The following is a 26,815-nucleotide window of genomic DNA, read 5'->3' on the forward strand; positions in this document are numbered from 1 at the left end:
AAATCTAGTAATTTGCAAGATTAGCCACATGCACACACACACACGCGCACACACACACACACACACACACACACACACACACACACACACACACACACACACACACACACACACACACACACACACACACACACAGCTAGCTCCAGGCTATCCGCCTGCAGGGGATAACTAGAAATGTTCCTTTAAAATTGACCCCCTACATAGAACTATAAAAAGGCTTTCTCGAACGAACCTTCATTATTAGGTGTGCGGTGTAGACAACTGCTCAGCCCGCTCTTACTATTGCAGTTTCATATACTTTTAAAACTTCTCCATCTTCAGTATAAAGTGTTTGCAGTAGTTTTATAATCAGTGTTAAGTGTACAGACCATCCAGCAATGTCAAAATCAAAGCAGAAATGCTCTGAAAAAGAAAGAGAATCCCCATCAACTCCTCGCATAATTATGGTTGAGATTAACTTGCTATTGAATGAACACAGAGCAGCTTTCGAGGTAGATTTCAAATGTCCACACTGGACAGCATGCTCTCCACTGTTACAGACCAAGGGCAGCGTGTCAGTTCTCTGGAATCTACTGCTACTGAAGTCGACCAACATCTCCAACAACTTGAAGATGTGTGCTCCGCCTTACATGGAGACAACTAGTCACTCAAAGCAAAAAGGGCAGACCTGGAGGGATGCAGCAGACGCCAAAACATCCAGATCATCGGCTTACCTGAATTGGTTGAAGGTCCTCATCCATACATGTTCTTCTTTCAACTTCTTGTTCATTATCGCGGCACTGATGTTCTCATCCCCCCCGAGTTTGTCCAATCTCACCGGAGCCTCGCAACCAAACCTGCTTCGGGGGGAGGCCACGACCTGTCATCCTACGTTCTCACTGCTTCCAAGTTAAAAGACCTGGTGATCCACGAGGGTCGCAGGTGGGGTCATCTGATCTACAAAGGCCATAAGAGCAGCTGCTACTATGACTACAGCCCCGATTTGTTAAAGCAGTTTGCCGAGTACAGAGGCTCCATGGCCGAGCTGTATATGCATGGCAGTGTTGCCAGATGTACGATAATTATTGTATTTGTACGGTAATTTTGCCCTCTGTACGATTTACGATCAGTAATGACAAAAAGTCCCATAATGTACAATAATTTGGTCATTATTCTCATTATTGATTGTACATCATATAGAGGGCAAAATTATCATAAAATACGATAATCATGGTACATCTGGCAACACTGATGCACGGGTACAAGCCGGCTCACTTCTACCCAGCCGAGCTGCGCATAACCCTGCGTAACGGGGACAAGACATGGCTTTTATCCACTTCAAAGGCTACCAAGTTTGTCCAGGACTTGGACACAGATCCATAAGTAAGTTAAGTAACACACTCTGCTTTTATTGTTATTGAAATGCCATTTATGGCTTTTTAGTTTGTTTTTTTTGTTTTGTTTTTTTTTTGCTTTTCTCTTCTTTTTAATGCCCACTGTATAATTGCCTGTAACTGCATGTTGATTTTGCATTTCTTTCAGTCAGTATTTCCTTTAATGATTTATTTGTCTTTATATATTAGACTGTTAATTAACTCCTTTTGTTCATAACTTCTTAATGGTCTTCACTATTATTTTGAGGGGAGTTTAAAGATTTTTGCTACTGATTTATATGAGTCATCTCCCTTTATTTATCCCCCTCTTTTTTTCATCTTTATTATTTATATATAAGTATTATTACTACTATTATTTATATATATCTTTGTGTTATTTGCTTGACTAATTGGAAGTGGAAGGGGTGAAAATTTTATTTAAATTCATGCACTTTTCTTCTGTAAGGTTAACGTTGTCTTTTTAGGCATATTTTCAGCAGGTCATTGCAATAGTAAGGCTTCAATGCTTTTAAAAACCCTGTATATACCAGATGCAAATGTATTTATACATTTCACTTGAGGTATTTAAAAAGTTTAAACTTTTTTTCTTAAATCTTTAGTTCTTTTATCAACACAATGTTGCGGGAATACGTAGAGAGATCGGAATAAGGAAGTATGATGATATGCTGATCAGTGTATTAGAGGGTTGCTTTTTGCAGCAACTGGATTGAGGTTTGGGTGAAGGGAAGGGGGTGGGTGGGGGAAGGATTGTGTGTTTAATTTTTTTTCAGTTAGGTTTTCCATTATGCTGTTTTCTTTTTCTTTTTTTAATGTGTGTGCTACTTCGACACTCAACATACTCAACTTGGTCATGTGCCATACTCTCTGTGCTACTAGACAACAGGCAGGGGATGTCAGTCATGGGGGCAGTGAAGTGCAGGAATACTACCTGCTCAGGTCCCAAAGTATTATTTCATGTTAAGCTTTAACACCTTAACAGCACAAAGTGGTGCTTTAAGATTTACCAGTTGGCATGTCAAACGGCTGAATTCACCTGTATAAAGTGGCAAAGTGATTAAGCATTTAAAAAAATTTAAACAGTTAAATTGCCTTTCTGCAGGCAACCCCTTATGAAGCTGTCAGACCACCTTAAATTTCACAGAGGGTGGGTAGGCCAGCTCTACCAGTCTTCATTCTCAAGTAAGGTTCAAGGTGTTGCAATTGTTACTCATACTGTGTCCAAAGATATATTCCGTTTTTCCAAGGTTCCGCTTCCGGTGTGGGAAGGTGGTGGTACGAATTCACGTTTGCGGTGGCCTCACCCAGTACCATCCATGCAGTATCTTTGTGCACGTCTGTGTCTAAGTTTGTCTTTGTTTGATGGCTGGGATTGCTGGCGCTGGATCGGCTGTGAGAGCTTGGTCTGCTGCATCCTGTGGGCCCAGGGACCACAGCCCTGCCTGAAGCTGTGCCCGAAGAGGTAACACCGAGGTCAGTCTGACAGGACCCGGAAGCAGGCAGCTAACTGCTAGCCCATGCAGACAGGCAGTTCTGGTAACACTGAGGGTGGTCTGGTGGCGGCCTCGCTTAGCCTTGACTTTGTTTTTAGTGTCATCGTGTGGAGTGTGGGGAGGAGTGTTGAAGGTGTCTTTCTGGGAGAACTAGCATTGGTTTGGCTGAGGGAGCTTGGTCTGCGGCATCCTGTGGGCCCAAGGACCACGGCCCTGACTGGAGCTGCGAAGAGGAAACACCGGGGGGCAGTCTGACAGGATGTGGAAGCGGGGCAGGCTAAGAGCTAACTGCTAGCCCATGCAGACCGGCAGTTCCGACAGTCATCCTTGCTGGCATGCGTTCTCCTGGACAGTGATATTTTTGTTTGTTTGTTTTTTTTTTGTTTTTTTTGGGGATATAGTATATGTTGTAGTTCTTGTAGTTTTTGTCTTTACGTTGCACTGCTGTGGGCTGGGGGAAACAATGTTTCGCTTCATTTCATGTGTGCAAGTGCATGAAATAAAATGAAAAATAGTGTTTCTTATTCTGATATCAGACACAGATGGGTACTTTATTATCATTACAGGGAAAATCTGAGGCAATAATCTGGCTTTGGTAAATGTGTATGGTCCAAATTGGGATAACAAGGACCTTTCTTTTCTTTTCTCTCTTCCTGACTTAAACTCCTGCCAGCTCATTCTTGGAGGTGACTTTAACTGCTGTCTTGATCCTTCACTTGACCGTTCATCTAACAAGCCCTCTGTTCCATCTAAATCATCTAAAGTCATTCAACTCTTTATGAATCAATATGCAGTCTCATATGTTTGGTGCTTTTTTTTATCCTACTGCCAAGCAGTTTTCTTTCTCCTCCTGTTCATGGTACTTTCTTCCGAATTGATTTCCTTCTTATTGACAAAAAAATACTCTCTTCTGTCAGCACATGCTCTTACAGCCCTATAGTAATATCAGATCATGCGACTGTCATAGTTGACATCACTCTTCCTGGTAGGTCCCTGTCATGATCACCATGGTGCTTTAATTCTCTACTACTTACTGACCCTGATTTTATTAAAGATATTAACAGTTGCATTGACTTTTTTATTTCCACAAATGTTAACCCAGCTGCATCTGCAGCAGCAATTTGGGAGACACACAATGCCTACCTGCGAGGAGAAATTATATCCTATTCTCCTTACCAGAATAAAATAATTTCTGATAAGGGTATTTGTGTCTCCATGTCTTTATCAGAAGTGCAGACAAGTTGTGTGGACTCAACTGATGCAGATCTTTTTAAAGAGTTACTCACAAGAATGGAAAAAAAAGAAGACATTCTGGCCTCCAACGAGGCAACAGAATCACTATTAAAAACACGTCATTATTATTATGAGTTCAGAGATAAACCAAGTAAACTACTCAGTCACCAAATTCGACAATCCTCTTCATCACTTCATATCACTCAAATTAATAGTGTTGATGCAATAACTATTAATCCTCAAACCACCAATGACCAATTCAGGAGCTTTTATGCTTCACTGAGAGCTCATCTGATAGGACACAATACCAACACTTTTTTAGGTCCTTAAACATCCCTTCCATTGATCCTGAAGCATCTTCTGGGTTGGACGAACCCTTAACAGTTGATGAAATAAACATGCCTAATGTTTATGCAGAATGAGAAATGCCCAGACCCCGATGGCTTCCCTGCCGAATTATTATAGACATTTGCTGATAAACTATCACAAGTATTGCCAAATGTGTTTAACGGATTGTTACAATCTGGCATACTCCCCTTACATTACCTCAGGCTGCTATCTCTCTTATAATAAAAAAAGGACAAAGATCCTCTTCGTTGCAGTAATTTCTATCTCTTTGCTTTGTGCAGGGGTCAGGCTATTAGCGAAGATGATGGTATGATGTTTAGAGTCTGTTCTGACAATTATTTTTTTCCACAGACCAAACAAGGTTTGTTAAGGATAGACACTCTTTTCATCACATTAGACGGCGATTCGATATATTATATTTGCCCTCATCTTCTGATACCCCAGAATTGGTCATTTTAGTAAATGCTGAGAAGACATTTTGACCGTGTGGAATCGCCCCATTCGTTTTATGCATTAAAAAGATCTGGATTTGGTAACACATTTATTTCACGGATTAAGCTTTTATATGTATCATACCTTGCTTGCATCCACACTAACAATGATTATTCAGAAAATTTCCCCCTCAAATGTGGAACTCAGCTGGGTTACCCACTTTCTCCACCACTGTTTGCCATTGCAATCAAACCACTGGCAGTGGTCCTCAGGTCCAGTCAGGTGCTGGGCATCTCAAGCATAAACTATCCTTGTATGCTGACAACCTTTCACTGTTCATTTCTGATGCAGACAGATCTATTCCTCCAGAGTCAGCTTTGGTGAAGGAGTTTGGACACATTTCGGGTTATAAATTAATTTTTCATAAAAAGTAGTTTATGAGGTTTGGCGAATGGCGGAGTAGGCAGGAAGTCGGAAAACATCTGTCACCATTTGACATTTATTAGATATCTGCTGTATTATTTACCCATATAAACATTGGAGAACCCACTTCTAAGACTGGCTCCTGATTTAACGTCCTTTATATCCAGTTCAACATTGGCAAAACAACCACAACCAAAGGCAAAAAAGCAGAACATGAGGGGAATGGCGGTCAACATGGTGAATTAGCTGCCGAGCTAACTAACAACAAACCCAGGCATGGCAACGGCAGCAACATAGTGGTAACTTTGGCTGATATACAGAAACTACTCTCTGGCATGGAGGAGCAAATAATCACAAACATGGCAGCACAAATTTCCTCCATCCATGCTACTATTGTCAGACACGATCAGACAATTCAGGCCATTTTCCTAGATTAGGTTGGTTGGACTGTCCAGTGAGTGAATAAAATGGCTGGCTAACTAAGTTGACCAGCACTTGAAAACTGAAGAACATCTCCCATATGCTGTTAGTCTATGTGTGTGTTTACTGGGGGTGGGGGTGGGGGGGTGTCTGCGTTGTGAGCAGTTTATCATGGGGTGTGTTTGCGCAACACTGTTCAGTTGTTGTTCAGCGATGGCCAACTACGTCTCCAATGCTAAGCCATTAGCCCTAATTGCTAACCACATGCTATCATTACTAGCCGAATACATAATAGCTTTTATTTGGTTTAACGTTCAGTTGATGAACTCGGTCTGACTAGTAAAGTCAAGTCAAGTCAAGTTTATTTATATAGCACATTTAAAACAACCACAGTTGAACCAAAGTGCTGCACAAGCTTACAATACAATATAAAATATATAAGTAACACATATGAATATAAAAATACATGTAAAAGTAAAATAAAGGAATTAAAATGTAAAGAATAAAACACAAGAGTAAAAGTATATTTCCACAATAAAATCACAATGTCTAGCTCAAATTGAATTGAATGCCAGCGAGAAGAGGTAGGTCTTTAACCAAGATTTAAAAGTCTCCAGGGTCTGAGCAGATCTTATGTGTATTGGTAAGTTGTTCCAGAGATCAGGGGCAGCAACTGCAAAGGCTCTGTCACCCCTATTCTTAAGCCTGGATCTCGGAACATGTAAGAGCATCTGGTTTGCTGACCTGAGTGCTCTGACTGGTGTATGATAATATATTAGCTCAGATAAATGAGATGGTGCCAGCCCATTTAACGACTTGAAAACAAGTAATAAAATCTTAAACTGGATCCTAAAACAGACAGGAAGCCAATGAGTCAAGTTATATGTGTGCCTTGACTGTTGTGCATAGCCATGGAGCACAATTTTTTTATTTTTTATTTTTGTATTTTTCTAACACCTTGTTATGCATGGCCTTGAATCTGAAAAGGTAGAACAGAAACTTTTTATTTTAATTTTTTTAGCTGGCCTACCCCCCGGCATGTTTGTTTGTACTGTAGTCATTCGTGTTGTAAAAATATGATGTGTACAACTTTTTATTTTCTTGAACATATTTATTAATTTTTTGTCATGTACAATAGTTTTTTACATTGCAACAATACAATGTCAGAGTTTTGGTACATGGGAGAGTCAAAACATAAAAAGTAATAATTATAGTCTAAATATAATACAATGCAAAAAAAAAGAAAAAGAAAAGGAATAAAAGTACATAAACAAGGAAAGGTTGACACAAAAATAAACTTGGGAGGTGGATGATCACATGATGATAAGAGTCACTGTTAGGAGTCTTTCAGAAAAAAACTGTAAATCTAAGCTGTTCATTTATCTAGTGTGTTCGTTATTTTTTCCAAGATGAGAGATGTTTTCATTGCCTTTTTTGTTCGAGGTTATTTTAGTAAGGGACTTGAAAAAGAATATCAGGTCAATGTAAAATAAGCAAATATTGGGCATCGAGCCCATCACTTTCGATTTGTGAATGTGAAATTTACCAAACAAACACAGAATTTTGAGAGCATTATCCACAGTAGATGAGCCAATAGTGCAATCAAGGAATAAGACCATACCTTCTTTTATACTAAGTAGTTTGTTAATCAAAAATGATTGATGCAATATCTGTCCATAGCTTAGATGAATAAGGACAATTAAAGAATAAATGTAAAATAGTTTCTTTGCCTGTGTTACAGAATGAACATTTCTCTGAGATTTCTGCTTTAAATTTGCATAAAAATGTGTTACATGAGTAATATTTATGTAGTATCCTCAAGTGTTTTTCTTTGACTTTATTGGGTATAAAGAACTTGTTAGATTCAGACCATATATTTTCGTTGACAGACATTGGGAAAGATAGCTTCCAAATATGTAATGCTTTAGGAACACAGCTCTCGTCTGATATAAGTGTTCTCCTGATGTGTATATTATTACATTTGCGATCAAGCAGGTTTATGCCCCCTGTTTTAATTCTGGGGAGTTCTCCAGAAAAAGGGCCATAAAGTAAAGGAGCCTTTACAAGATGCATCAGTCCTGTAGATATACTCTTGATAATTTTTTCATATTCCATCTTAGAAGGGTCTGCACTTGATGCTGAGAAGGCCTTTGACCAGGTCAAGTGGAAATATCTATTTTTCACCCTCCAAAATTTTGGCTTTAAAGATGAATACATTGCCTGGATCAAATTGGTTTATTCCTCTCCCCTTGCAGCCGTAATCTCTAATAACACTCAGTCTGGTTACTTTCTCCTTGGAAGGGGGACAAGATAAGGGTGCCCACTATCCCCCCTATTGTTTGCACTAGCAATTGAGCTCCTAGCAATAGCACTGCGACACTATAAGGACTCTAAAGGCGTACATTGAGGTGGGCTAGAGTTAAAGTTTCTCTCTATGCTGATGAATTTGCATCTTTCCCTCAATTATCAAAACTCTATGACTTACATAAGAACCACTTTTGTTATTTACAGATCAGGAGTTTTGTACAAAAAGACATTTAACTCGTTTTCAAACAAGCCCATAAAATCACATGTCGACCATATCCTGGAATTGAATTCAGACCATAGAGGCTTGACATCCCAGATTTATGAGTTCATTAACAACATCAATCCACATTCCATGGAAAATTTGAAACTTGCCTAGAACTCTGATCTTGGAATAGCTTTAACAGATGACCAATGGGACTCTATTTTGGATTTGATACACAGTCTATGTCTGCTAAACATGGCTTAATGCAACTGAAAGTTGTACACAAAATACATTTTACTAATGCTAGCCTGGCAAAGATTTATCCAAACATTGAACCTTTATGCCCTTGATGTCGAGGCCAGTCGGCTGATTTAATGCACATGTTTTGGCTGTGTCTGAATCTCTCCATCTTTTGGATAAGAATTTTCAAAGCTTTTCGTGAGATGTTTGAAATCCAATTTGACCCTGACCCAATGTGTTCTCTTTGGTTTAACATCAAAGCAATCTCATGCTCTCTTACCAAATAAAGCCCATGTGATCATAGTTTTCACCACACTGCGTGCGAGAGAGACGTTTGATCCTTTTAAAATGGAAACAACACACACCTCCATCCTTTTCTCATTCTGTCAAAGATGTTATGCATTTCTTAAATCCAGAAAAAATTAAATACACACTCAAAAGGTAATCTGGAACCGTTGCTAAGATATGGATGCCCCTTCTGGATTTCTATGACTCTCTACAGGAGCCCCTTGAAAGAGTAGGGTAGAAGCCATAAATGTCCTGTTACAGTAATGAGCATTCCCCCCGCCCTCCCGTTTTCTAAAAAAATTGTTTTGTTTTTGTTTTTCATTTTTTCCCTTCCCCCCTTCATCTTTTCTTCCATTTGTTTGAATGATTAATACAATTATTTGATTATCTTGTGTTTTCCTTCTTTACCTAAATGTATTCTCTAACCTGTAACCTTATGAGTGGGTGGGTGGGTAGGATGGTTAGGGTGGGAATGGGGTTTTCAATTTGTTAATACATGTGATGAATAATACTTTGTATCTAGGGGATGAGCAGTTGATTTGACATCATACATGTTTTGTAATTCTTGTTGGATAAAAAATGTGAAAATCAATTAAATATATTTACAAAAAAACAAAAACAAACATGAACTTATGCCCATTAATGCTGCAGCTACAGCCTATCCCCTTTCAAAGTTGCTGTGTAAGACATCTCTGGAAATTTTTGAATTTGGGCATCTGTGTAACTTGGAACCATTCCCAATTGTTTAAATGTAATTTCTCCCCTTTTCTTGCTCAGCTGACTCAAGACTTCCACCGTTGTTTTCTCATACCTCTATATCTTGCTGGTAGGATAAGTTGCATAAAAATGAATGTGCGTCAAGTCAAGTCAATTTTAGTATAGCCCAGTATCACAAATTACAAATTTGCCTAAGGGGGCTTTACAGCAACACAGCATCCTGTCCCCCGACCATCACATCGGTTATGGAGCAACTCCCTAAAAAAAAACCTTTAACGGAGAAAAAATGGGAAGAAACCTCAGAGAGAGCAACAGAGGAGGGATCTCTCTCCCAAGACGGACAACGTGCAATGGATGTTGTGTTTACACAATTTACAGAATAAAACATTGAAAGAGGATAACAGAATTCTAAAATATATGAAGAATATGATGAGGAGGATGCCAAGCAGTGTCCAGACACCACTGGAACAGCCCAGGACCCAAGCCACGTGACCACCATCACCATGTAGAAAAAAAATCTATATCTCTTTCAATGCATACCTGTTTTTATTTCAAAATATTTTTTCTATTCACTTAATAGCTCCACTTCTCAGTTCATATAGAACAAAAAAAACGTTTTTGAAAAGGCATTCTACAAAAACCCATTTACAAAAACTCAGACACTATTTTTAATATTAATCCTTACCTCAAAGGTACCATTTAGAAGCTATACAACACACTCTTCACATTCCAGTCTTCACCCTCTGATAATCTATGCCAGGGATGGGCAACCTGATCTAGAAAGGGCTGATTGGGTCCAGGTGTTTGTTCCAACCAAGCAGTTACACACCTGATTCTATTAGTCAACCAATAGTCTTTGCTAAGGACTTTGATTTGTGGACTCGTTTGTAACTGCTTGGTTGGAACAAACATCTGCACCCACACTGACTCTTTCTGGATCATGTTGCCCATCCCTGTGCTACGCACTGCTTGGACTGAGGATCTCAATATAGAGATAGAGACTGAGGTTTGGCAGTCAGTTTTGAAACATGTCCACACGTCATCTATATTTGTACCTGTCACAGGGTCTGACAATTCGAAGTAATTTACAGAGTCCACTGTTCTTAAAGTAAACTAGCTCGCATCAGTCCTGGCACTGATCCAAATTGTGAAAAATGTCCCCTAGGACCAATTCATCTTACCCACATTTTGGACTTGTCGTGCCCTATCTCTATTTTGGAAGTGTGTCTTTGACTCACTCTAAGCTATCACATCTGTTAACATCCACCTCTCACCCTTTGTTGCTGTGTTTGGTTTCCTACCCACTGACTATTCACTACCGTCCTATTTTGTTGAACTTTTACTTTTGTCACATTGCTAGCGAGGCATTCTATTCTAATGCACTGGAAGAGTCCTCATTCGTCCTCCTATACTTATTGGCTAAAGGATGCTGTATCCTTTGTGAAATTGGAGAGAAAAAACATTCCCTTTGTGGCTCTAACGTAAAATTTTCTAAAATTTGGCAACCCATCTTAGAACATGTCATATCCCTTTGGCTGGATGCTGTCCCCATTGGCTGAGTGACCCCCCACCCTGTACTGCAGCAACATCCTGCACCTCCTGGCTGACCCTTGTTTTTCCCCATACCAGTAGCACACAGTATGTCTAGTATGTTATTGTCTCCAAAATGTCTTTTATATTGGATGCATTTTTATGTTCTGCTTTTTTTTCTCTTCTGACTGTATTGTTGATATTGCCCTATTCTCTTAGTAACATTACCACTTGTGCCAGTGTTTACCTCATTCTGTTGAATGTTTTCTTTTATTAATTCAGTCATACATGCAAGGGTTTATGTATGTGTTTTTTGTATTGAACATTCCACAAATAAATCATATTTAAAAAAATGAATAAAGGCTTTCTTGAAAGGGTTACATAAGAGTTAAAAAAAATGCAACAATACATCAGCACTACACCGAACTCTGTTGTGTAGCCCTCCCAGTGAACGTTTTATATATTAATATGGAAGAGAGAGTTCCCTTGAAATATTTTTTTGTATGGCAAGCACAGTTTCTTCCTTGTGTCTTCATCTATTCGTAGTTTGAGATTCTTAACCTTTGGATTTGTACCTGTCAATCAGCTGGTGTGGCAGAGATTTTGGTACTCTTATTGAGACCGATTAGAAAACCTAACTAGTAGCTGTTCCATTTAAAGTTCTTTTTAAAACTTATTCAATAACCTTTGAGTTGTTTCAGGTGTTACAAAGTCAGCATTTCTTTAGTCAAGCACAAGTAGATTTATCTACAAAAATGTGGCAAATAGGGGGCGCCCCGGATGGCTCACCTGGTAGAGTGGTACCGTGTAAGGCTGAGTCCTTACCGGAGCGGCCTGGGTTCGAATCTGGCCCGGGCCCTTTGCTGCATGTCATCCCGTCTCCCCTGCGTTTCTTGTCTGTCTGTACTATCGCTATCAAATGAAGGCAGAAAATGGCAAAAAAACTAAAAAAAAGAAAGAAAAAAAGTGGCAAATAGTGGTCTGTGTAAGGGATAATAAATCTCAACTGAGTGTGTGGTTATAAACTATGTAAATAAATGCAATATGTGAATAAATAAGTCGTGTTTTATGAAGCACCCCTGTAGCTATTGGAGGGCCCACCAGTTCTTGCCCCTATTTGCAAATTCAGTGCCTGAGGAAGGACATTTTTGGGTGCTGCCATTGTAGTTATTTTTTATGGCACACAAGTGTGCTCAAAACTGGCAGCGAAGAATCGCATTTAATCTTTGCTGAAAGTTGTTTTTAACATTTTTAAATGTAGTGCCTGTGTGATACGCTTCAGTAAAAATTTCGTAATGTGGGGCATCTGGGTAGAGTGGTGGTCTATTTCCATTGTATACCAACACGGGGATCGCCGGTTCGAATCCCCATGTTACCTCCAGCTTGGTCGGGCGTCCCTACAGACACAATTGGCCGTGCCTGCAGGTTGGAAGCCGGATGTGGGCATTTGTCCTGGTCGCTGCATTAGTGCCTCCTCTGGTCGGTCGGGCGCCTGTTCGGGGGCGAGGGGAATTGGGGGGGGTGGGGGAGTAGCGTGATCCTCTCACGCACTGCGTCCACCTGGTGAAACACCTCACTGTCAGGTGAAAAGAAGCGTCTGGCGACTCCACATGTATTGGAAGAGGCATGTGGTAGTCTGCAGCCCTCCCCGGATCAGCAGAGGGGGTGGAGCAGCGACTGGGACAGCTCGGAAGAGTGGGGTAATTGACCAAATAGAATTGGGGAGAAAAAGGGGAAAAATGCAAAAAAAAAAAAAGAATTTTATTGTGTCAGACAACATTCAAGAGTATTTCCTATGGGATTTATACGTATTGTCCCAAATCTGTCACATTTAGGCAAAAAAAAAAAAGGATTTGGGCCACTTCGACCTGTAATGTAAATATAGTTTAAAACAAACATGTCCTGCACCTACTAGCATACCCTGTTCAAACACACTTCATTCTTTTTACATGCACGTTTTCTCTCACATTCAGCATTTAAGCCTAAACTTTTTAAAAATCCTTTTAAGCTGCATCCTTTTCTACATTTAAATAAATTTAAGGAGATTTAACAGGTGAAATAATGTTGAGATCAAAGTTTTTACCTGAATTTATCTAGTCCGTCTGTTTCAAGAGAAGAGTAAGTCCCCCCCATTTAATGCTCATAAAGCCTAATCTGGAAATTAGATGTCACCTTTTAAGATAGGCATAGAAGGACTAGGGAAATCCTGGTTACCTCAGCCAGGTACGGGCATACCATGTAGGCTCCGGCCTGGGTCCCGAGATTGAATCTTGAGTCTTGCTCAGTATCTTTTCAAGCCAAACACGAAGGGAAAGACAAGAGAAGCAGGCAGGAGGAGGAATGAGACTTGACAGTGACACGACAAAGTATTCATCAGTGAGGCCCCATTCAGTGGCTGTTCTAGACCATTTCAAATGGGGGAGGGGGCAGGCTGGGGCCACATGTGATTTTAGGGGTACCAAATATATTAAGCACAACTGTTACCACCACCACCCCCATAGGTTTGGTTCTCCAAAAGACAAACGATAGACATATAACATTGAAATGCAATGGCAATTTCATGAAAAACATTACCTTTTTAATGTGTAGGTGAGTAGGTTTTGAAATCATGAACATGGCTCACCTGTTGTAAAGGAGTAATGTTACCAGAGACAGACTTTAATATCACTGCTCACGTCCAGTTGTTCTCAGTCAGCGCCAAAATCCAGTTGGTCCGTCACCTAAATGGTTTGACTATACAACATGATTTATTTTCTGGTTCCACATTTGTTTTTTTCTGCCTTACAAAAATATTTGCCACAGTTAGGGGGGGGGGCAGAGAGGGGTCCAGGCTTAATATTACGGGGGCACTGCCCCCCCATTAGAACCGCCACAGGCCCCATTCTGAAATTCGGGAGAGTTGTGGACTGGGATCTAAATGAAATACACAAAAGAAAAATATAAAAAATCACAGAATCAATATTTGATAAAGTAGGATGCACAAAAATAAACAGGTTGATTACATACAAATGGATATTAAACAGATACACATATTGAAATTGGTGGCAAAATGGAATATGGTGGTTTGGAGTTGCATCTAAGGGAGAGCGGTTGAACTAAGGGATCACCAAACAAGAATGAAATGATGAATATTTAAAAATAATGACTATTTTTTTCCCCATATCTCTACCTTTGTCCCCCAGGTAATGGAAAATGCACCAAAAAATAAAACAAGAATTGTGTTTTATTGTATACCTTATTGCTCTTTTTGTAAGAAAAAAAAATCAAATTTTGTCAGCAAAAGAAATCTTTAATTGATATCTTCTCCTTTTCACTCTCTCCCTTTCTCTGTCCCTCTTTCTCTCTTCTGTCCTCAGCAATCTAAGGACTGCTTGCGTCTAGATGAAACCATGTTAGTGAAGCAGCTCCTGCCAGAAATTTGTCACTTCATTCATACCTGCCGTGAGGGCCATCAGCATGCAGCAGAGCTTCGGGCCTCGGCCTCAGGGGTTCTCTTCTCCCTCAGCTGCAACAACTTCAATGCTGTGTTCAGCCGTATCTCCACCAGGTATCTCCATGAACAAATTTGTCACAAGATTTCTCACTCTATTTTTCCGAAGAAGTCAAAGTTTGACTTTTTATAAGTGGCATTTACCCTTTTCTAGCTTTATAGAAGGGCGGCACGGTGGCGCAGTGGTTAGCGTGATCACCTCACAGCAAGAAAGTGCTGGGTTCGAGCCCCGGGGTCGTCCAACCTTGGGGGTCGTCCCGGGTGGTCCTCTGTGTGGAGTTTGCATGTTCTCCTCGTGTCTGCGTGGGTTTCCTGCGGGTGCTCCAGTTTCCTCCCACAGTCCAAAAACATGTAGGTCAGGTGAATCAGCCATACTGAAATTGTCCCTAGGTGAGAATGTGTGTGTGTTTGTGTCAGCCCTGTGATGGGCTGGCAGCCTGTCCAGGGTGTCTCCCCGCCTGCCGCCCAATGACTGCTGGGATAGGCTCCAGCATATCCCCGCGACCCTGAGAGCAGGATAAGTGGTTTGGGTAATGGATGGATGGCTTTATAGAATTTCTTTGAACAAAGCAGTATGGCTACTTTGAAAGCCAGGATTTTTCCATGACCTGTTCAGTCATTCTTTGGTTTTATTTGCTGGACTAATGGGAAGAGTGAGTGATTTACCCTAAACTTAACTTCTCCAGTTGTTCTAATGTGTCCCCAAATGCATTCCACAGTCTTAAGCTACGTTGTCAGCCTACAAATGTTAAACAAAGCTCAAGCTTTGGCGTTCAATGCCATCAACAGCAAACAAGATTCCTGTGCCTGATAGTTTTCTTACCAATGTGTTGGCTATTCTGTAAATGAATCTTGCATCCCAAACCGACAGTAGATATAAAGAAAATCACAGCAAGCCAGGCTTTTCCCTTGGGAAATAATGTAAATATGCCTGATTGGGGAATAATTTGAACCATTTTAGTTGACTGCGGTAGCCTGTTGAACTCTGATAATGATACAATGTGTCAGCTCACATCAAGTTACATGAGTTATCCTTTCATAGCGAAACATAAATAGTTACATAGCACAAAATGTTGCATGAGTATGTATTGTAAACTTTGTTACTTTGTTATCCTCATCAACATTTTGTTGCAGCGTCAGTTGAAAGTACCTCCAACAATGTATCAAAAGTGGTCAACCCATCATCTAAGTTGACTGCAGTCTGAACATCGTCTAAGACAGCGGTCAGCAACCTTTACCATCAAGCCCCCCCCCCCCCCCCACACACACACACACAAAAAATCTCTGGAGCCTCAAAACACATTTTAGCCATATAATGAAGGTGACACAGCCTATTAAGTCTAAATTAGCCTATCAACATTACTAATAGGTGTAAGTGAGCATTCATTAAGATTTACCACGTGGCTTCTCTGCAGTGGGCTATCTATAATTTTTTGGTTCTTTAACTTTGCATTTCCATTACAGTTATACCATGTTTTGTTGCATTTATGAAATTATAGAACTACAATAAAGAAAACTGTTTATATGTTTTGTTATTTTTATTGGGGATACTATTACCAACAAACCACAAACTGAACAAAAGTCCAGCTCAGTGTGAGGTAGTCCTCTTCTTTTATTGCTTGGCCATGTAGGGTTAGGGTTAGGGTCACTCCTTCCACCCTAACCCTAACCCAACCCTCAGGCCTGAACACAAAACACAACAGCTAAGGGTCATTCAATTCATTGACAAAATCACAGCTTGCTAAAACAGATACTTGGTTGAAAAATAATAGTTTTTAGAGGATAGCGTTCTCACCCATTAAATGTGATTTCTGTTTCTGAATATCACTGTAGATATTTTCTCTCATGGCTGTACTGCAGGCTCATATGTGAGGTGGGAGCCATATTTGGATTATGTAGATCATGCTTGAGGTAGGGAGACTCAGGATCTGGCCACGGCTGTTGAGGTTCGATAAAATTTAGAAGGAAAGGCACCGGCTGTAGATGTAGGCTATGACCCAGATTTTAGTTGACAAAATGTTGTTTTTTGGGTTTTTTTTGGACCCCCCCCCTTTTTTTTTCTCCCCACTTGTATCCGGCCAATTACCCCATTCTTCCGAGTCGTCCCGGTTGCCGCCCCACCCCCTCTGCTGATCTGGGGGGTACTGTAGACTACCACATGTCTCCTCCGAAACATGTGGAGTCGCTAGCCGCTTCTTTTCACCTGACAGTGAGGAGTTTCCCCAGGGGGACGTAGCACATGGGAGGATCATGCTATTCCCCCCAGTCCCCCCCCCCCCCAAGCAGGCGCCCCGACTGACCAGATGAGGCGCTAGTGCAGTGACCAGGACCCATACCCACATCTGGCTTCCCAGCCGCAGACTCGGCTGTATCTGTAGGGACGCCGGACCAAGCCGGAGGTAACGCAGGGATTCGAACCCGCGATCCCCGTGTTTGTAGGCAATGGAGTAGACCGCCATGCCACCTGGACGCCCCGACAAAATGTTAAATCGTTTTTTATACGGTTTGGAGAATGTTAAGAATCAATTTAGGCCTACAACAATGATAAATGAAAACAAAATGTTAAAAAGACAAGTGATTAATTTCCAAATAATTTTTTTCAAAGCCACAGGGAGCCACTGGAGAGAGGCAAAAGAGCTGCAGGTTGCCGACCCCAGGTCTAAGAGCAGAAAATTTATACTAGGCAGATCACTGGGTATAAATGTTGGTCACTATAGAATAGAAAATTTCACTGTATATGAACGTCTGACCTTTAAAGTCTGATCTTGTCTTTGTGTCTCAGGCTACAGGAACTGACAGTCTGTTCAGAAGACACTGTGGATGTACATGATATAGAGCTGATGCAGTACATCAACGTGGACTGCTCTAAGCTCAAGAGGCTTATTCAAGGTTTGCCACTCCTATTCTCACAATAATCAGCCAGTATTGTTTTGCTGATTATTTGTAACTGGCATCTCTAGACCTGCAAAGCAAAATAAAGAACATTATTTCCCAACTTTATTACAAAATTTAAAGACCAATTTTGGTAAAAAGGCATGTTTTTCCTGCTTTCTGGGCTATCTGGGCATTTGGAGAGGATATTGTTGTGATTAAAGATCTGGACAACAGGTTTTTCAGACTTTTATTTTTTAAATATACAGTCAAATTTATGCAGAACAGACTTAATACATTCTTTCATTCAAATGTCCACTAAAAATTAATGGTAAAACTTCACTAATTTGATATAAAGCATATTTTACATGACCACCCAGTTTGAATCCCTCCATGTTCTCAGTATTTCACCATACCACCACTTGTTAGTTTCTGGTACGATAGTTGCAAGTTATTTAAAATTTATTTAGCTAATGCTAGCCAATTAAAAGTGCAGCTTGCTTAGACATGGCTAATATCTGTCACGTGATACCTGGGTGTCAGCCCCTTTCAAAGGTGACTTTACACAAAATTCATAAACAGGAAATTTTTAGATGTGTCTTTCTTTGGAAATCACCAGACATCCCTGTTTGAGAGAGATAATGCATTTTTTTTCAGTGCCCATTTCCAGAGGAACACATAATTTTTTTTTTTAAATACTTCATATTATTTGAAAAGTGTGTCGATCATGTGATGTCACTTCCATTGCCTCTGATGATAATTAACAATTGGTGAGTTGCCAACACGTAAAGGGAAATTTTGCTGCGGATAATCTGCACAAGAACTGTAGATTTGAGACTTGGACTCAAGTCACAAAAATCGGGACTTGGCCAGTTCTGCTGTGGACTGAGTTGTTACTCCCCTCCCTCCCTCCCCCGCCTTCTCCCCAATTGTATGCAGCTAATAACCCCACTCTCCGAGCTGTCTCGGTCGCTGCTCCACCCCCTCTGCCGATCCGGAAAGGGCTGCAGACTAGCTGCTTCTTTTCACCTGACAGTGAGGAGTTTTGCTAGGGGGATGTAGTGCGTGGGAGGATTACGCTATTCCCTGCAGTCCCCCCCCCCCCCCAAACAGGTGCCCTGGCCGACCAGAGGAGGCGCTAGTGCAGTGACCAGGACACATACCCACACCCGGCTTCCCACCCGCAGACACGGCCAATTGTGTCTGTAGAGACGCCTGACCAAGCCGGAGGTAACAACGGGATTTGAAGCGGCATTCCCCGTGTTGGTAGGCAATGGAATAGACTGCTACGCTACCCGGACGCCCGACTGAGTGGTTACTTGACTGGTTTAGGCTTTCACTCGACTTCAGACTTGAAGGAAAAAAAAAAAATCCAGCCATGAAAGCAATACCCCGATAACCCTGGTTTAAATGTTTCCATATAGCTGCAGTTTAAAACCTGAAACAAAATACTTATCAAGCCTAGGCAACTTCTCTAGCTGGCACCACAAAAATAGAGATCGCACAGCGTTAAAAAAAATTGGTCATTCCGTTGTTTTGTAGACTATAGACCTATGCGACAAGAGAGTGTGGTTAATTTGCCCCAACTGATCAGAGGAGGCACTAGTGCAGCGACCAGGACACATACCCACATCCGGCTTCCCACCCGCAGACAAAACCAATTGTGTCTGTAGGGACGCCCAGCCAAGCCGGAGGTAACATGGGGATTCGAACCGGTGATTATACATTTATGGCCGCCACCGATCCCCCTCTTCTGCATGTTTGATCAGCTAGACAACCAATCAGCTTCACATTCCCGAGAGGGGGACAGTCAATACAAGTGAGCAAGGAAACTCATAAACAAAAAATGACAACATGTACCTGATAAAACATAGACCTAGAAACAGATGCTGCCATGTGTTCTACAAAACACAATCAAATCGAGCTTATCAATATCAGTTTAGGATAGCAGTTAGCAAAAAAGAAGACAGAAATAAAGGTGGAGAGAGGACTAAGAAGAAGGGTGTAACCCAGAGAGTGTTCCAGGGAGTGTTTGAAGCAGATGCTAGTGTCTATAGTGTGTATGTGTATGTGACGTGTCCACCTTTGAATGCACGGGATTAATCCCAATAATTCTGGTGTCTGAGATCTGCGACTTAGTGGAGTGCCTCCCAGCAGCAGAAAGGCTCTGCAGCCACCCACAGGCCCCGCAGTCATGCAGACACCCCACAACCAAGAGAACAGCCGAAGCCCAAAGCACTGCAACCCCAGAGGAACACCGAGCCCACGGGGTGAGGAGCCTGCAGAGCAACAGCCCTGCATGCTCCCAAAGGCACAAGCTGGGCCCGCACCCCTGAGATGAGCCCCCACCACTAACCCCCAGGTGAAGGCACGGCGGACTCGCAACCCTGAGATGCACCCCCACCGCCAACCCCCAGGTGAAGGCACGGTGGGTCCGGACTCGTGAGATACACCCCCACTGCTACCCCCAGGTGAAGGCATGGGTGGGCCCGCACTCCTGAGATGCACCCCCACCACCAACCCTCAGGCGAAGGCACGGTGCACCCGCAGGCTGCTGTGAAACTATTGACAGGGAGAACAAAACATGAGTCACTCTTTGTCTTCGTAATGTGCCACTGGAAGATGTCAAACCAGCTATTTGAAATGTTCTCTGCCTCTTTGTGTTGTAATTTTTTGTTAGTGTTTCCTCTACCAAAGCCTTATTTGTTTTCTTCACTATTTTAAACATTTTTCGATTTTTAAACAAAGCTTACAAAGCTTATGTCCAAAGACATGTAAGTCAGGTGAATTGGCGCTACTAAATTGTCCCTAGGAATGAATTGGTGTGTGTGGCGGCCCTGTGGTGGCCTGGCGGCCTGTCCAGGGTTTCTCCCCACCTGCCTTGACTGCTGGAATAGGCTCCAGCATCCCCGCAACCCTGAGAGCAGGATAAGCGGTTAAGACAATGGGTGGATGGATGGATGTGTAAAGTGCATTGGCTGACCTCAAAATTCCTTAGTTGATGCAACAGGAAGTCTTTGCTGTGCTTTTTTTTCTCTTTTTAATAAATGCATTCAACATGGTCTGTAAAGGTAAAAGGTTGGTCTAACACAGGCCCCAGGTACTTAAATGAACTCAGTAGCTCCACCTCCTGGCCCTTAACAGTCTACTACTACTACTACGTTTGACTGCTCCCGTTAGGGGTCGCCACAGCGGATCATCTGTTTCCATTTTTTCCTGTACTCTGTGTCTTCCTCTGTCACACCAGCCATCTGCATGTCCTCCCTCACCACATCCATAAACCTCCTCTTTGGCCTTCCTCTTTTCCTCTTCCCTGGCAGCTCCATATTCAGCATCCTTCTCCCAGTATACCCAGCATCTCTTCTCCGCACATGTCTAAACCATCTCAATCTTGCCTCTTTTGCTTTGTCTCCAAACCGTCCAACCTGAGCTGCCCCTCTAATATACTCGTTCCCAATTCTGTCCTTCTTCGTCACTCCCAATGAAAATCTTAGCATCTTCAACTCTGCCACCTCCAGCTCCGCCTCCTGTCTTTTCGTCAGTGTCACTGTCTCCAAATCGTATAACATAGCTGGTCTCACAACCATCTTGTAAGCCTTCCCTTTAACTCTTGCTGGTAGCCTTCTGTTGCAAATCACTCCTGACACTCTTCTCCACCCACTCCACCCTGCCTGCATTCTCTTCTTCACCTCTCTTATGCACTCCCTGTTGCTTTGGACAGTTGACCCCAAGTATTTAAACTCATAAGCCTTTGTCACCTCTATTCCTTGCATCCTCACCATTCCACTGTCCTCCCTCTCATTCATGCATAAGTATTCCGTCTTATTCCTACGACTTTCATTCCTCTTCTCTGTAGTGCATACTGCCACCTCTCCAGGCTCTCCTCAACCTACACCCTACTCTCGCTACACATCACAATGTCATCTGCAAACATCATAGTCCACGGAGACTCCTGTCTGATCTCATCCGTCAACCTGTCCATCACCATTGCAAATAAGAAAGGGCTCAGATCCTTGATGTATTCCCACCTCCACCTTGAATCCACCAGTCATTCCAACCGCACACCTCACCGCTGTCACACATCCCTCATACATATCCTGCACCATTCCTACATACTTTGCTGCAATGCTCGACTTCCTCATGCAATACCACACCTCCTCTCTTGGCACCCTGTCATATGCTTTTTCTAAATCCACAAAGACACAAGGTAACTCCTTTTGGCCTTCTCTATACTTCTCAATCAACATTCTCAAAGCTAACATCGCATCTGTAGTGCTTTTTTGTGGCCCTTAACTTAAATGGTGGAAATCGACAGTTTGATAGGTTGTTCTTGTTACCATCTAGACACATTTGTTTTGGTTACATTCAAGAAAAGATGACTAATCAAACCATGTTTAATGACTGCATTGGTGAGCTGCACCTCTAAAGCCGTGTCATCCGCATACTTAGCTCATGTGAAATTTTCTATATTGCACATAATTTCATTTGTGTTTACTGAAAATAAAATTGGCAATAGAATGCAACCTTGGGGGAGGGACTCCAGTGTTTAAAACAAGACTGTCAGACATAAAATCATTTTCCTCAACTCTCAGGTTGGTTACATAAGAATTATTCTATCCGGCAAATAACAGCTGAGTCTACATGCAAGTCAACAATACTAGGTTAAGACCTAGTATATGGCTGGACTGTGGCTACATTTAGAAAGTGGCTGTTTTTGCCTGACTCATCATCATCGGTGGTCACTCGGGGTGGAGCATGGCTGTCCTCCTTCTGAGTCTTCATGTGGGCATAGAGGCCAATCCTGGTGCTGCATAATGGGAGGATGCCTGCGTGTGACAGCTTTTTACATAGAGAGGCTGATGCACCTGCAGCCACCACATGGTCCTTGGCAGGGGGTGGCCAGCGTCCAGTGACATGGAGAACCAAGACAATTTGGGAACACTCTCTGTTGTAGCCTTCATCCGCCTTCACTGCCGTTGTGACCTGGGGACATCTTCTGCCAGTTGCAGTCTTTGTTGGAACCTCCCCCTTGACCAATCCACCTTGGGTGACCTTACCGGGAGCCAAGCTCCGGATGGCATAGCTCTTGGGATCATTAGTACATGCAAGTTCCTCCACCATGGCAAGGTGGCGATCCAGGAGAAGCTTTTGCCTGACTATGTTTAAAAAGTAGCTGTTTTGACATTGGTTCCTTGAACAATGGCTGTACTGAACAGCAGTTTTCAAACCCTGGTTATTTATACAGTTAAATAGTGCAAAATTCATTTTGATATGAAATAATCACTTGGCTACAATCATCGCTGCCATGATCACTGGAAAGTCTGGGCATGACACCCCCTATAAATGCACTTCAGTTACCGTCAACTCTCTGAAGACGCCAATAATTTTCACTCTTAACTTCGTGGGTATTAGCACAGGTGTTTTTAAATTGGAAATTTTTTGCGATGAGGCATTTCTGTAGCATCCACGAGCAGCGATATTACATTCATCAGCATGTGAACCGCTGCACTCATTCATGGCCAATAGGGAAACTCCCACTTCCATGCTTACCAGTGACATCGTTTGTCTGCCGACCAATCAAGCAACTTCTGTGATATCACTGCTAGCTGGAACTTGGCCATCCGACCAATGGCGAAACTCCACTAACTCAGTCACTCACTCTCTCACAGGCAACCACATGTGTTGGGCTGGCCCCGCTTTTGCAGTCCAGCTAAAAAGACATGATAGCAGGATACATATATTAACAGTATTAAATGCAGAGGAGAGGTCAAGTCAAGTCAATTTTATTTGTATAGCCAAACATCACAAATTACAAATTTGCCTCAAGGGGCTTTACAGCAACACAACATCCTGTCCTTAGACACTCGTATCAGATAAGGAACAACTCCCTAAATAAACCCTTTAACAGGGAGAAAAAATAGGAAGAAACTTCAGGGAGAGCAACAGAGGAGGGATCTCTCTCCCAAGACGGACAACGTGCAATGGATATTGTGTTTACACAATTTACAGAATGCAACACTGAAAGAGGATAACAGAATTATAATGGAATTATAAAATTTATGAAGAATATGATGCGCAGGATGCCAAGCAGTGTCCAGATGCCACCGGAACACCCCAGGACCTGAGCCATGCGACCAGTATCACCACAAAAAAAAAAAAAATTAGTCACACATCTTAGTGAGAGAAGCATATAACATTGAAACAGGATAAAGTTATATGAATTTGTAAGATATATAAAAAGAAAATGTGATGAGGGGGATGCCAAGCAGTGTCCAGGTCCATAATTAAAATTAATGCGCAGGCTTTTGGCTTATCCAAGTGCTCAGTTACTGCTTGTATTAGTGTCAGATTGGCTTCCTCCACCGTCCTCTTGGCCCTTTATGTAAATTGCAACTGGTCTAGTTGTTCACAGAATGACAGTATTAGATGATTGCATATGACTCTCTCCATGCACTTACTGAGGATGGGTGTCAGGGCAATGGGTCAGAAACCCTGCATTTCTTTGGCTCGAGTTTTCTCAGGAATGGGGATTATCGTTGAAGTTTTCCAAATTGTTGGAATGAAGCTTGCATCCATGAGCAGCTGGAAAAGTTTGGTAAGCACTTCAACTAGCTGTGGTCCATCTGGTCCTTCAGCTTTGTGTTGGTTCACCTCCCCAAGAACAGCCACCACCTGTGTCGTTGTTATTTGGAATGGCTTGTTTTTTATTTGCAGTAGTGAAGGATTCCACTTTTATGTGTTGCTGTTGATTGAAACGCCCAAAAAATGTATGTGAGATTTTATGTTACGACTAGGTTTTGAAAAGGGTCTCATTTGCAATAATGATCACCTCCACTACAGCTCATACACAAGCTTAGCAAGAGAACAAGATGAAAAAATGGAAACCTGAGATGATCTAATTTTAGTATTTTGTATAAGCACTGTTATATGTTATAATGTTTGCTATTTTTTGTTGATTTTCTTTCAGAAACTGTGTTGAAGTTTAAAGCACTCAAGAAGCCTGCACAACTAGCTGTCATTAACAGTTTAGAGAAGGTACCTGCTTCTAATGACCTACTCCTGTCCCTCATTGTTATACTTTGCATGTTATTTACACATTTTGCATCTTTACTTTTTTACTACCCTTACTTTGCATATTACAAAACTGCAGCTTTTGCCGTGCAGTATTTTTATTTTATGTTTTCTAACAGTAATCAAAAGATAACTGCAGTAGGAAAGTTGACCTCATGGGAAGATTGACAGTTGTTTTCACAAGGTTTTGGAAGAGCAAATGTCAGTGCTAAACGTAAAAAATTGATATTTCCAAGGTTCTGGTTTCATCATTATATATGTTATTACCATACTAAATGGTGTTATCTGTCTTCAGGCATTTTGGAACTGGGTGGAAAACTACCCAGATGAGTTCACCATGCTTTACCAGCGGCCACAGACAGACATGGCAGGTGGGCATTTCTGAATAATTCACAAAGGATGGAAAAAGCAGATCTCATGTTTGTTTAAGTCATTCAGCACAGTCGCTACCAACTTTTCACTAAACTAGTCAAGATCACTGTGCAAAACACTGAGACATGAGTTTTCCATCCTGGTCTAAATTGCTTTCAGATAAAAATCCTGCTGTTTTTTTTCTCACCTTTTATGTCAGTATAATTTGGTCTTGAAAACTGGCAGGACTAGCAAGTTTCCTCATGCACAAGACATATGCTAGATTTCTTCAATTATTGGCTTCACAATAAGGCTAGAGTGAAGTCTCACTTGAGGCAAGTCTTCAGTTTAAAATTGGGTGACCAGATCTCATGCACTCTGTGTGTGGTTGGGTGGGCTGGTTTGTTGCTGGTTGGGTTTGGGTCATCAGAAGCTGCCGAGAAGTTGTTTGACTTGGTGGACAGCTTTGCCGAGAGTGCCAAGAGGAAGGCGGCAGTGTGGCCCCTGCAGATCATCCTCCTAATTCTCTGTCCAGAGATCATACAGACCATCTCCAGGGATACCGTCGAGGACAGTAAAGCCAATAAGGTGAGGGGAAAAGATTAAAGACACTTTTAGTTTAATCGGCTCTGTGCATAACTGTAGTCCACTGACTTCCGGTTTCTACTGCAGCAGTCATACTAGTTTCCTGTTTGTTGGCGTGTGCTATTGACAATGGCATATGTTTTGCGATGCCTGCAAGATTTACCATGGGTACATGTCAATGACGTGCACAGAATTGTTGACAAACTTTCACCTGCACCTACCAGCGAACGGGTGAAAAGTTTCAAATTGTACATATCAAGTTACGTCTATAATTATGATGATGAGGATGAAGATACTCATCCTCATAATTATAGACAAGGATGAGGATGAGGATACCTCATAATTGTGGACGTAACTTGATATGGAGGTGCAGGTGAAAGTTTGTCGACAATTCTGTGCACATCATTGACATTTATTCAAGTTAAATCTTGCAGGCATTGCGGAAACTATGCCATTGTCAATAGCACATGCCAACAAGCAGGAAACTGGTATGACCACTGCAGTAGAAACCGGAAGTCAATGGACTACAGTTACGCATAGAGTCGATTGTTTCATGAAAAGGGCCATCCTCAAATACATAGAAGATTCTCAAATGCGAACACACATGCTCAACCATAATCAGTGACATCCACTCAGCTTGACTGCAAATTCTTTTTTTAATTTAATCAATGTTATTTTACAAACCTAACACACAAGAGAAGCTGTGTAGTCCATTTGAATCCCCAAACGACATACGTATTAATAATTTTTGATTTATTGAATTAAGTCCTCCATTTCCTGATGCTCACAGAAACTTGACTTTTTCCAGAAACTATTCGTGGACAGCTTACGGAAGGCACTAGCTGGCCAGGGGGGCGGCAAGCAGCTGACGGAGAGTGCAGCAATAGCCTGTGTAAAACTGTGTAAAGCCTCTACCTACATCAACTGGGAGGATCACTCAGTCATTTTCCTCTTGGTCCAGTCCATCGTTATGGATCTTAAGGTCAGAAAAGTCCTGCTTCTGCACCCGGAGTGGCTTGAAGTGCAAGAGCACAATCTTTTTTTTTCTTTCTTTTTTTTAAAATTATAAATGACTGGATGTGTCGCTATTGCTTCTCCATCAACTTCCCATTTATGAAGAGGGGCCAACTAAAGATTTTAAGGACCGAAAGGCAAAAAATGGCTGACGTTGATTATGACGCAAGATATTTTTTTCTCAGAAATTGAATTCAAAATGCAAAAAAGAGATGATAAAACAACAAATAGGGATAAAAATAAACTGAAAACTTGAAATAATTATCACAGCACGTTAAAATGAGCCTCAAAGTTTTTTTTAGACATTTTTAAAAATTATTTCCATTCAGGTGACAAGACGTTCCTTCCTTGTGAATATTCTGTGTGAAAGGAAGATAGATGGAGAAACGGGAAAAAGAGGACCTGATGTCAGTCTCAACCAAATGCACTA

At 41.6% G+C, this 26,815-nt stretch overlaps 1 protein-coding gene across 1 annotated transcript in view; it reads left to right on the forward strand.

The window, feature by feature from the left end:
- The window catches only part of nf1a (neurofibromin 1a), a 316,227-nt gene that overhangs the window by 69,615 nt on the left and 219,797 nt on the right, over positions 1-26,815 (forward strand). Inside the window, exons 4-9 of the mRNA XM_056283131.1 lie at positions 14,360-14,550; positions 17,276-17,382; positions 24,332-24,399; positions 24,731-24,806; positions 25,217-25,374; positions 26,180-26,353. Coding sequence (XP_056139106.1) covers positions 14,360-14,550; positions 17,276-17,382; positions 24,332-24,399; positions 24,731-24,806; positions 25,217-25,374; positions 26,180-26,353 — 774 coding nt within the window. The remainder of the gene's footprint in view (positions 1-14,359; positions 14,551-17,275; positions 17,383-24,331; positions 24,400-24,730; positions 24,807-25,216; positions 25,375-26,179; positions 26,354-26,815) is intronic.

The sequence above is a fragment of the Lampris incognitus genome, chromosome 7 (assembly GCF_029633865.1).
Source record: "Lampris incognitus isolate fLamInc1 chromosome 7, fLamInc1.hap2, whole genome shotgun sequence".
NCBI lineage: Eukaryota > Metazoa > Chordata > Actinopteri > Lampriformes > Lampridae > Lampris > Lampris incognitus.